The sequence below is a fragment of the Chroicocephalus ridibundus genome, chromosome Z, assembly GCF_963924245.1.
Source record: "Chroicocephalus ridibundus chromosome Z, bChrRid1.1, whole genome shotgun sequence".
Lineage (NCBI taxonomy): Eukaryota > Metazoa > Chordata > Aves > Charadriiformes > Laridae > Chroicocephalus > Chroicocephalus ridibundus.
This window is the reverse complement of record NC_086316.1, coordinates 33,018,902-33,031,757: the sequence shown is the minus strand read 5'-3', so window position 1 is coordinate 33,031,757 and position 12,856 is coordinate 33,018,902. Positions and strand designations below refer to the sequence as shown.

Here is a 12,856-nt window from a genome sequence, read left to right as displayed (position 1 = left end):
CAGAGCTCTGTCCATCCTGACCTTGGATGTTTCCTGACCACTGGATCTTGTCCAGTTCCCTTTGCATAGCATCCTGTCCCTCAGTCAGGATTTGAAGGCTCCTTACAGTGGTACAAGGAGTAGAAAAATAGAATCGTAATAGGGAACGGGATTTAATTTACAATGTTGGGGAACAAACACTCAAGATGTGGGAGCAGTTCCAGCAGGAAGAGAGAGAAGTCTTCCAGGAGGAAACACATCATAGTGCTCAGGAACGGCAGTATTTTAACAGCTGTTAATGAATAGCTGTTTATAGGCACACACACACACACACAAATATTTGCTTCTTTGTCTCCACAGCTGGACTGCTTCTGCATTGCAACATTCTTATCATTCTTCTCCCTTCTGGAAAATGAACTCTACTGTTTCTTGGAGTGGTTTAGCATTTTGTAGAACTATCTGAGAATGATACAATGGTTTAACTTTGACATAAATTTGTAAAACTGTTTTATGTAAGTTTTTTTGTAAGAAAATTTGTTACTTTTATATCTCTGAAGGATATGAAAAGGATATAGTTCCTTTGTTTTAAGAGCTGAATAAACGTTTTGTAGCATAAGTTCGACACCTTAACTGAAATATCTTTTCAGTTATCATCACAGGTTCCTTTTCCTGTGCAAGGACGCTTTTTACAAAATTTAAATGTATGTGAAGAAACAAGTCATGTAATTAGTTTAAGTATTTCTTTCTGTTATTTGTCATCTAACTAGATGGGATTGGACTAGGTGACCTTTAAAGGTAACTTCCAACCCAACACATTCTATGATTCTATAACCATGAAAAGCACTATTGTCCTCAATGGTAATCTTGCATGCGTGACTGTGGGGGGGGAAAAAAGAGTTCAAACTAGTTACCTGAGCCTTAATGACAGTTTTGACCTCTTCTTATGTAAAGAAAGTGTTGGGGAAGTATGATGACAAAACAGCAGAGAGTATGCATCTTGTTTGTCTGTGTCGTGGAAATAGTAACCTTTCTTCTTCTATCAATATAGTGATACCTCCTACATGTGCTTTTATTTAGTCAAGGAGATGTTTCATATATGAAGATACAGAATAAATTTTAAAAATTCTGATTAGTTTGCAGTCTGTTTGAGGACCTCCTTAATGTTGGTATTGCTTAATTGAGCATTTAACTTTGTTTTTGCAAATCATAATGGTAGTAGCTCTTCAGTGATTTTTTGATTTGGCTATTGTGCAGCAAAGTGACTTAAATTTTCATTATTTAGAGTATAATATGCAAAATCAGAAAGAAATTTTCATTGTCTATGCTTGAGAATTTTTTCCATATAGCATCTTGAACTTCTTCAAGCATAAGCATCCATGGTATCATGGCAGCTTTTTCTGCTAGCAAGTATTATTTCCTGTTTAATGTGTTGCTGAGTTTGTAGATTCAGGCTCAGAATTGTCTCTGTATTCCTTCAACAATATTGCTGCAATTCAGAGAGTGTAGGTTAAATTCACTTTTCTGGCGAAATAGCGATTTGATGTTATCCTGTTATGTGGTATTTTTTCATGTGTGGAGTTTTTTTCCCGCCCAGCCACTGGTTTTTACCTACTGTCTCAGCAATCTATGATGGCTTCTTTAATTCTCCAGAGAAGAAGTGAGGAGCTGTGTTTTCTGGGTTACTCAGTCCAAGCTATGGGAAAATCTACTGAGTCTGAAGCGTAGAAGTCACTTCTGTCTGTTTCATATGCTACACAGTAATTTGTTCTTGTACTCTTGGAAAGCGGACATCATTCATGACTCTTCGTTGGTCACTATTGAACATACTTAGCAAACATGCTCTGAGAGCTCATTTTTTTGGCTCTTCACGGACACCATTGCCGTTTTCTTTCCTAATGGAGTGCCAGTTGGTTTTTTTTCCAGAGTAAAAGAAAGGAACATTCATCTAGGTCCTTGTTCTCCAAATTAATGTTAAATCCTGTTGCTAGAGTGCTTACATGACATTCTAAAGGTAATATGACAATCTGGATATTGTGCTCTTGATTTTTTTGAGAGCCTTCTCCTCAAAAAAGGACCTGCAAAATTTCCTATTGTGACATGAATTGTCTTTTGTTGTAAGATACATATCTAAAGGGCATTTATTGGGAAATGGCTTGGACCAGCATTAGTGTTTCAAATGCCACTAAAGCATGAATGGTTGTACATTACGTTCAGAAAAAAGTGGTTGATATATCTAATATTTATGTAGCCTGAAGCTGCAAGCTGTCTTGAAAGCTTTTTTTTATTGCTGGTGCATGAGATTAGTGCTTCCTACAAATAAGCACAGGCTTCGCTTTAAGAGGAGGATAATAGCAAGGAGCATGAGGCTTCAAATGATATATCGTCGAAAGTATTTTCACAAAACTCATCCGCATCCTTTAAAAATAATGTTCATTTAAAGTAAATGATCAAATAACTTAGACCAGTTGAAAAGACTGTGCTCAAACAGAAAGGCTCTTTTCCACACCAAGGGAGGGAGGCAGAAAAGGCTTTGCCTTGTGTGTTTGTACACGTGCTGGTATGGTAGGGGGAGGGTTTCAGATAGCCTGTATGCAATATGTGTGAAAATTGAGCTGATGAATAGAAGCCATATGGAAATTATGTGTATTGATGAGTGTTTTTTTGTTAAGAGATTATTCTTGCTCCTGCATAATCTAGAATATTATGTAGCATCCTCAGAAAATTAACTATAGGTTGGTCTCAGTAAGTGTGTTCAGTGTGCAGTCTCTGGAAGGGAATTTGTTGCAAACTAAATAATCTTTAGTCATAAGTAATTCGGTCATCAGACAGCTCAGTCCTATGGTAGTTGCCATTGCCCTTCAGAATAGCACCATTTTTGAATCTTAGCTTCCATCTGAAGACCAGAGTCTTGTCATTATATGGACCTCACTGCCTGTCACTGACTTAATAAGACACCCTGAAATAATTCAGAACACTAGTAGTGCATAGACTCTTCAGGGTTTAGCAGCATTGTGCTCTTCTCTTCCATCTGATAGTAGGGAAAAGTGAAGTTTGGAGTATGTATGTCCCTCTATGTCTAATCTGGATTGGGAAGCCCATGATAGTTTTGTGCGATTCTTCTAAACTTCTAAAAGCTGAGTTTCTTACGTGTGTTAATTGAGAGAGTGTATTTGAATATAGAATCATAGAATCACAGAATAGTTTTCGTTGGAGGCAACCTTTAAACATCATCTTGTCCAAGCCCCTACAATGAGCAGGGATATCTTCAACTAGATCAGATTGCTCAGAGCCCCGTCCAACTTGAACTTGGTTGTTTCCAGTGATCGGACACCTACCACCTCTCTGGGCAACCTGTTCCAGTGTTTCACCAGCCTCAGTGTAAAAATCTTCTTCCTTGTATCTAGCCTAAACCTTCCCTCTTTTAGTTTAAAATCATCACCCCTTGTCCTATTGCTACAGGCCCTGCTAAAAAGTCTGTCCCCATCTTTCAGGTACTGAAAGGCCACAACAAGGTCTTCATAGAATCATAGAATTGTTAGGGTTGGAAGGGACCTTAAAGATCATCTAGTTCCAACCCCCCTGCTGTGGGCAGGGAAATCTCCCACTAGATCAGGTTGCTCAGAGCCCCATCCAGCCCGGCCTTAAAAACTTCCAGGGATGGGGCTTCCACCACCTCTCTGGGCAACCTGTTCCAGTGTCTCACCACTGGTGAAGAACTTGTTTGTAACGTCCAATCTGAATCGTCCCATCTCTAGCTCTAATCCATTCCCTCTAGTCCTACCATTACCCGACATCCTAAAAAGTCCCTCACCAGCTTTCTTGTAGGCCCCCTTAAGAGACCACTATAAGGTCTCCTCAGGGCCTTCTTTTCTCCAGACAAAACAACCCCAACTCTCTCAGTCTGTCCTCACAGGAGAGGTGCTCCAGCCCTCTGATTATCCTCGTGGCCCTTCTCTGGACATCTTCCAGCCCGTCCATATCTCACTTGTAGTAGGGGCTCCAGAATTGGATGCAGTACTCCAGGTGGGGTCTCACGAGAGTGGAGTAGAGGGGGAGAATCACCTCCCTCGACCTGCTGGCCATGCTTCTTTTGATGCAGCCCAGGATACGATTGGCTTTCTGGGCTGCTAGTGCACACTGCTGGCTCATGTTGAGCCTCTTCTCTACCAGCACCCCCAAGTCCTTTTCTTCAGGGCTCCTCTCAAGCCAGTCACTGCCCAGCCTATATCGGTGCTTGGGATTGCCCTGACCCAGATGGAACCTTCCCAGAAACTTCTCTTCTCCAGCTGAACAACCCCAACTCTCTCTGGCTGTCCTGATAGGAGAGGTATGCCAGCCCTCTGATCATCTCTGTGGCCCCCTCTGGATGCGCTCAAACAGGTCCATGTCTTTGCTGTACTGAGGACTCCAGAACTGGATGCAGTACTCCAGGTGGGGTCTCACCAGAGCAGAGTAGAGGGACAGAATCGCCTCCCTCAACCTGCCGGCCATACTTCTTTTGATGCAGCCCAGGATATGGTTGGCCTTCTGGGCTGCAAGCGCACACTGTCAGCTCATGTCCAGGTGTTCATCCACCAGTACCCCCAAGTCCTTTTCTGCAGGGCAACCTTGATCTTCTCTTACAGTTGGAGGGCCCCCACTTCCTGCCTTGCGGTCCATCCACTTGAGCGGTGCGGGGAGAGAGGTTGCCAGTGAAGTCTGAGGCAAAAAAGTTGTTGAATACCTCAGCTTTCTCCTTGTCTGTTGTTACCAGCTTATGAGGGGAGGGCGGGGTGTGTGTGTGTACATTTTCTTTGACCTTCTTTTCTGGCTGACATACCTGTAGAAGCCCTTATTATTGTTCTTTGCGTCCCTTGCCAATTTCAGCTCCAGCTGTGCCTTGGTGTTCCTGTCCACATCGCCACGCAACTGGGCAGCATCCCTATACTCTTACCTGTCCTTGCTTCCACTGTCTGTGCATCTCTTCCTTGCCCTGACTAGCAGGTCTTGACTCAGCCATATCAATCTCTTGCCCTCCTTTCCCGATTTCTTAAACCTGGGGATAGAGAGCTCTTTATTCTAAGGAAGCACTCTAGAAGTATTTGAATGGGACAACAGAAGGCCCGGTCACTTTCCAAATTAGAAAATGCTGTGGAAAATTTACATTTTGGAGAATATACCAGTGTTTTTTGTAGCAAAGTTTACAAGTTTACAAAAACAAAGGTGGGGATCCTTGTCAGTAGTTTGTTTCCTTGGTTGCTCTTGAAACTAAAGCTTCTTAATTCCTACCATGTATTCTAAATGTGTAGGGTTTACTCTGTTCTATTTGTTATTTGGTAGTATTTCTTTTACTTCTGAACATCCCTTGACCTTGAAGTAAAATAATGTAACCTTTTCCTTTCTCCCACAGATCCAGACATTTGATGTTGAGGCACCATGCCAAACCGTGGAAGATTTAACAAGTGGGGTTGTCATGGCCCAGGTTCTTCAAAAAATGTAAGAATTTTTTTATCTAATGAATTAAATACACACGAATTTATTATCAATACATTTTTCTGTGTTCAAGCGTGTTTTGGTTCAAACTTGGCTGGTGTTCCGTAAGGATGTAGCTTTTCCTATGCTTAGACAGTACTTTAATCTGGAACATGAATAATACAGTTTTTTCTTTATAGTTTTCAGATAACTATCTTAAATGCAAAAAAAAACCCAACCCAAAAGTCCTGTTTTATGGAGGTATTTATTCAAATATGAGCTTACTGGATTGTAAATTGGATTAAACCTAAGCTTACAAAATGAAACTTTTTTAAAAAGTTGAACCAGTGCAAGGTAAGGTATTGGCCCTGACCCTTGTTTGAAACTACAGTCAGTATATCAATAATATTATATATACTGTCATTTCATGCATTAAAACTTCTGTGATAAATTGGAACTGTCACTTTAGTTGTTTGCAAAGTTACTATGTTCTTGAAAGTAAGTGAAGGAATAATAGCTGTTACATTAGATGTTTTTGTTATTTTGACCTTTAAGATTAAATAGCACAAAATGTGTTAGTTCACCATCTCAGTGTAATATAGTATGTTTCTGGGGACTACAGATACACATCTGAAATGTATCTATATGCAGAATTACCTGTTGTTACAGAAGGGCAAGGGCTTTTTTTGTACATTAGGAGCTTAAGCAGCATTTACCAAACTCAGAAGCCCTAATAGAGCATGCCAGTTCCTACAGACCTTTTTTAAAAAAAAAAGATTTGCTTTATTCCTTTTAACATGTTGAGTCTTGAGTGTAAGTGCAGAATAAAATGTTTTGTATGAAACTTGTTGAAAATGAAGACTGAGCTGGTACGGAATAGAAATGAACAGCTTTCTGTTAGAGTTATTCTGGTTTACATCAAAGAATTGTACAACAGTTGAGGTTGGAGGCACCTCTGGAATGTTTAATCTAACTCACCTGCTCAAAACAGAGTCTTCTAGAGCAAGTTGCCCCAGGATTGAGTCCCATCAGATTTTGAGTATATTCAATTGCTCTTGCAGTTTTAAAAAACAGAACAAACGAAAACCCAAAAAAAAAGCAGGGGGCATTTTTTTTCTCTGTCTTTAGATGTAATTACTTGTCTTTCAATTTGTGCCTACTGCCTCTTGTCTGTTCACTGGACATCACTGAGAAGATTATGTGTGGGTATAAAGAAGGAGCCATCAGGTATTTATACATAGGATTGATAAGATCCCACTGAGCCTTCTCTTATTGAGGTTAAACAGACACAGCTTGCTCAGTCTCACCTCATATGACAGATGCTCCAATCTCTTAATCATCTTAATTGCCCTTTGCTGAACTTCCTTGTATGTGCAGGTCTCTCATAGTGGGAAGCCTAGGACACAGCATTTCGGAGTGCTATCACCAGAGCTGAGTAGTACGTCCCTTTGCCTGTTGGCAGTGCTCTTCCCAGTGCAGCGCAGGATGTGTCTGGCCTTCTTTGCTGCAAGGACACATTGCTGGAATGTGTTCAGCTTGGTTTCTACCAAGCTTCTTCTCTGCAAAGCTGCTTTCCAGCCAGTTGGCCCCCAGAATATACTGGTGCATGTGGTTTGCACTTAATTTTGCTGAAACGCATAAGGTTCCTATCAACCCATTTCTCCAGCCTGTCAAGGTCCTTCCAAACGGCAACACTCCTTCCAGTTTTGTATTATCTGAAAAGTTGCACTCTGTTTCATTATCTAGGTCACTATCAAAGATATTTAATGGTGTTGACCCCTTGGGTATGCTGCTGGTGGACTGGCCTCCAGCTGGACTTTGTGCTGCTGCTCATAATCCTTTGAACCTCTTATTCCATTGAGAGGGGTAAACTACTATTTCTGTAATGCGTGTTCCTTGAAATTTGGGTGTCTTTCAGTATAGCTGCCTCTTGTTTAGGGTTCTTCATCAATGTGTGTTCGTTACTATGAATGAAGAAAATGCAGTCAGTGAAGAACTCAAATTAAGTGAGGTACAGCATTGATGAAAACTGAAAGATTTTGGGGTGATCCAGTGATCTGGATATATATTTATAGGAGAGTAAGGATACCATTGCTTCTTGAAAACTTAGAAGTTTAAAAGTCTGAAGTCTGTATTCTTTCTATTTTTTTTTAACCTCCACCTTCATAGGAAGAGTTCATTGGAGGAGGGGAGGAGATAGTGGGAACAAGAAGAAATTAAGACAGTAGTTTATGATGAGGAACAGTTTCAAAGAGATCCCTAGTTCAGGTAGTTAGTTGCTTTAGATATACAGAAAATTTGCACAACACAACTGTAGGATTTGTTGTCAGTAAAAAAAAAAAAAGGAAGAATATTCAGCAGCTGATTAAAAACCCGCTGTGCCTTGTGTCAAGTGTTCAAAAGGGGCTAGCAGCTCCTTCCGTTGCTCTCAATTTTTTGTGCATTATTCTTGATATTTTTTGCACTCAAGGTAGCAGCCCATTTGTAAGTAAGGGCTATTCATCAGGAGTAACAACTCATGTAGCAGAATTTTCTGTAATAAAGCTGATGGAAGAGGCTGTGAGAAGGAAAGAGTACAGAGAGAATTACTGACACCTTCAGAAGCTTTTCAGTGATGTAGTGTGCAGTATAAAACGGCAGAAATGTGTACTACGTAACCAAGCACGAACATTTTGCTTTATATTCAGTCATTAATAAACAGGTGCTGGTAAATCCCTCTCTTTCTTTTTATCATGAAACCTTTATCTTTGAATTTCAGATTAAAGTACCATTGAATGGAATTCTCTAATGCCAACTATATTATCTCAGGGGAAGAAATTCAGCCTGTGTTTTAGCTTATCTTTTTTTTGCTCATTTGTGTTCAGATGTAAATATTACTGGTCTCTCTGACTAGAATTGATATGAAATACAGTAAAATAAGATGCCTATACAAAATCAGTGTTGATTATTATTTTACAAATGCGGTACTCCAGGAGTAAAGATTGGAAGCAAAAGAAAACATTTGAACTATCTATGAGTAGGCTGTCTGCCTAAAATCACGTAGGTTATGCTGTTTAGAGCAGATAGGAGTGCCATAGCTTATTTTTGAATTGCATCCTCTTTTTCTTCATGTTTTTGTGTAGCCTTTGCTGGTGTTACTCATGGTTTCACTGTCCGTTCATATCCCTAGAACAGCATGATTCCCTGTTTTATACTACAGTTTTGAATTTTCCTTTCATCCCACTCTGGAGACTGTTTAGTACCAGGTGACCCTCTTGTTTTAATTCTTTCTTTGTCTGTCATACTGACCTTGGTAAATGTAAGAGATGGTATATATTTTAATTTGTCATCTGTGCATTGTGCCCTACTTAATGAATTATTCATTATACATTGCAGGATGCTGTGTATGTTTTGACACATGCAGAACACAAAAGCCATGCTTTTGTATGTCGCTGGGGGAGGGAAGTTTTTGTAAACAGACATTTCTTTATGCAGCTTACTGTACCACTGTTAAAATGAGTAATAGTCATGAGTTATACTACATGCTCTGTGGGCTGGTTTTCTTCAGAAGAATATTTCTGTCTCTTGGCATCTATGATGTGGAGAGATGATTGCTTAAATAAAGGAAAATTTGCATACAAAATAAGATGGAGATGGTATAAATGAGCACTCCTGAAAACAACATCACATGAAGTGATACAGCATTAACAACAGCATAAGTATCTTGTACCCTGAAGAACAGTCACAGTTATCTGCAGTAGTATTCAGATTCTAGGCAGCAATCAACTGATAAACAAATAACTTTATGAATCTGAAAGTTATCCACTGGAAGAGATTGTCCAAGTTTGGATCTAGGCTCAGGAATTTACTGAATTCAAAATGCCTGGTGCAAACAAATAATCTCATGGTAATGATGCTCTAAGCAGTTTTCTGCTGTCCTTGTTTAATGCAGTAACTCTTCAAAATGAGCTGGTAGGTTTTGTAATCACAGCCACTCAGTTCTCAACCACACATTTTCATATTTGCTTAGGTGATGCTTTTTCAAACACTGTAAGAAATTACAGCATCTTTCTTAATGACATGGACTAAGGGAGTTAAAGAACTATGAATATGATTGAATCATGATTTCTAAAGATTTGTGTCCTGGTTTGAGGACATCTGTCGTTCATCTCAGTGGCCAGTCTGGCCCAAACCATGGCAATTCAGCAGAGGGAGACTTTTTTGCAGCAAGGGCTGTGCATGACCTGATGTCTGGAAGCTCCTTTTAAAAAGTATTTGTAGAAATTCTGATGGAAATTTTTTTTATTTCAGATTTTATTTTCATTAGTTTCTCATATAGAGAAAGTATTGTTGTTGGTATTAATTCTGAACCTTAATCGTACTTTTGAGGACAGAAATAAAATTATAATGGCAAACTAGGAATGATTCTGAGGTGATTTATGGGTGAGGAAAGGATGATCACAGCTCATAGATTTGCTTGGTGTTGATACCCAGCCTATTGCTTTTCTGCTTGTTGCATTGCTGGCAAAGTGTTTTTGCAATATGCTGCTAATTATTGTGTAATCTGTGTGGAGGTGCTGTAAACAGAATTGTTGGTACTATTCTGAGCACTGGTACATGTGGATGATTTAGAGTGCATTCCTTATCAGCTGCTGGACCCTAGGATGCTTCCATGAATTTTGTATACTTCAAAAGAGAAAACAAATGGGATCCGTGGGAGAGGACTACCACACTGAGTTTAGATTTAATTTTCAGGGACCTTCCTTATATATGTCTGGTGACATATATATAAAGGTGTAGGTAGCCCAAGACTTCCATCAAGACAGTGAAGACCAGTTGCTGGTCCACACGTTACTTTTATTGCGGTAGTAGCTGCTTAGTTGCTGTAGAAGTACAGCTTCCAGAGTGGAATGAGTTGGAGCTGACCTTGGAATCTTATTACCCTTCCTCAGCAGATGTCCTTATTGTTGAAAATCAGTTATGCAATATTAGCCATCCAGTAAGTCCCAATATAAATCTGCTTGTGGGCCCTTGTTTATACTTACCCATGTTGCTTCTTGGAGTCATTATTTGCAATGAAGATGGTAAGTCAAGAATTTGTATATTCGTGGCATTGCAGCCTTGAAGCAGATGGAGATGTTAGTGAGCAAGTGCAATCCTCAAAATTATAAGATACAGTCCTTAAGAAAGTCCCGTTGGTCTTTTGTGCTGGTGAAGCACAGACCTGCTTTCTCACTCAGCTGCATAAACACTTTGTAGTTGTCTGTCTGTTGTAAGCAAGGCTCACTTGTCTGTTGGCAATTCCCAGAAGACCCATCTGAAAGGCACCAGGGTATTTTTTGGATGCCACACCTCGTTTGTTGTGATTAAGTGGAATTTAGGTGATTTAAAACTTTCTGCAAGGAGAGCCATTTGTAAAAGCTGAATGTGACCCTCCTTCATCTCTAGTAGATCCTGTATGTATTCAAATCAATTTCATTCTTAGGTTTACCTGTCTTCTGAGGGCAGAGAGGCCATTTGAAAGCTATTTGAAAACATCTATTTCAAACCCAGATGAAACTCTGGATAAGACATTGCTTTTTCTGTTTCACAATTTTAAGATTCTGTCATCTGTGCACTGTTATTGAATGGGAGTAATTTGGAGTCATCAACATAACTAGTAATTAAAGCTGTTCTTCCAGCTATATCTTTGCGGATGCCATGTCAGAGGAAGAGAAATATGTCGTAATCTTCACCAGAGTCTGTAACAGATTGTGTAAAAATAGCAATTGGAATGTGACAGTAGAGAAACACTGCAATTTGTGATCTCTCTCCCATTGCTGTGTATTGTATCACGGGTTGCTTGCAAATCTTGATGCATTGGGAAGAAGATATTATGGGGAAGATGGAGTACAGGAGATACTGTGCATCAGGTACAAAATGTGGCTGCAAAGTCTGTGCCCTTATATAAGTACTGAAGTAATTGCTGGTTTACAGCATATATGGTATAAATGTCATTTGGATCTCCAGATGCATTAGTAGTTTTCTTGAGCTTTTGCCAAAAGATCTCATGGCATCTTGGCCTTAAAAAAAAAAGCTCAGTTCAGAACCCTTCTATCCCTAGAGGATACAGCAGTAAATCTAATAGTACTCAGTGTTAAAAGTCCAGAAATTAGAACACTTCCTGTGAAACTCTAACCTGCCCAGCCACACTGACTCTTAAGAGCCTTATGCTTACAAAAAAAAAAAGGTCATCTTTTTCCCCACTGAGCATATTAACTTTATATGTTGGATGAAATATGAGCCTTTCCTTATATTATGTTGACCTACTCCTTTTAAACCAGTTATTTGTAGTACATTCGATCTCCTTAGTTCTGACCATAGCATTTTCAAAATTCTGTATGATATAAGGAAAATTTTACTTAAGTGAACAGTCAGAAATCTTAGCCTTTTAGATGATCTTGGAACTTGGGGGCAAGAGAGTCTTGGGAGTTGTCTTGAAGCAGCTTACAGAAGGTGCTTGTGAGAAAAAGGAAGAGAGGGAAGAAGTTTATAGAAATACGAATATACTCTACAAGCACTAAGCGTTCTTCTGTTCTTTATTTTGATTGCCTTTTCAAAAGTGCAGAAGGTAGAAAAACTTATAAGCAAAGATGTTCATAAAAAGATTTGCTTAGGGTTACCGTGAAAAGAGATTTGCAAAAACTGATAGTGTTTGGTAGATGGAATAATAGTAAAGTGTGTTCTCAGTAGTAAATACTTAACTTCAGTGATACTTTTTAACTTTTCTCACTGTGTAAAGACAACATAGGTATTGTCTAGTCTCGAGCTTCCTGTTTAGAAGATGAGTAGTTGTAAGCAGTATGTAGCAGTAGGGACATATAATACATGGAAAAGTAGTAATTTTTGTAACACTTTCAAGTAATGCAAGCAAATACCGTTCCAGCACCAGCTGATAAATTGGAAGAAGAACATACAGAGGGAAAAGCTGTCGAAATGCGTTCCAAGTACAGCAGCTTCCTCAAAAGTGTTAGTTACTCATGGCACACAAATGAAGCTGTGCTGTCAACAGAGTGCGAGACCTTAGAAAAGTGAGTAGTAACAGGATTCTGAACTACTATATGCAGACCATGTGTCAGATACAGAGGTAGTCATTTAAATAACCTCAGCCTGAGGTAGGGGCTTAATCACTAAGGCATCCTCACAGTTTCTGTAATGTGTTTTTAATGAGTACATTTTTTGTTTCAGAGATCCAGCTTACTTTGATGAAAATTGGCTGAACAGGATCAAAACAGAAGTTGGGGATAATTGGAGGCTAAAGGTATTTGACTTACTTCACTTGTATGTGAATCTGTATTTCAGATATTAATACAATATTGTATCTAAATATTAGCATACTTCTAGATTAAGGCCTTGCTTTATAGCACAGCATTTTGAATTTTAGACCATTTTAGTTATACTTACTTGT

General features: G+C 39.3%; 1 protein-coding gene across 3 annotated transcripts in view; it reads left to right on the top strand.

Annotated features, from left to right (window-relative positions):
• Positions 1 to 12,856, top strand: part of HOOK3 (hook microtubule tethering protein 3) — a 97,189-nt gene that overhangs the window by 14,226 nt on the left and 70,107 nt on the right. For all 3 annotated transcript variants that reach the window (XM_063320326.1, XM_063320325.1, XM_063320327.1), the window contains exons 2-3: positions 5,369 to 5,454; positions 12,637 to 12,709. In XM_063320326.1, coding sequence (XP_063176396.1) covers positions 5,369 to 5,454; positions 12,637 to 12,709 — 159 coding nt within the window. The remainder of the gene's footprint in view (positions 1 to 5,368; positions 5,455 to 12,636; positions 12,710 to 12,856) is intronic.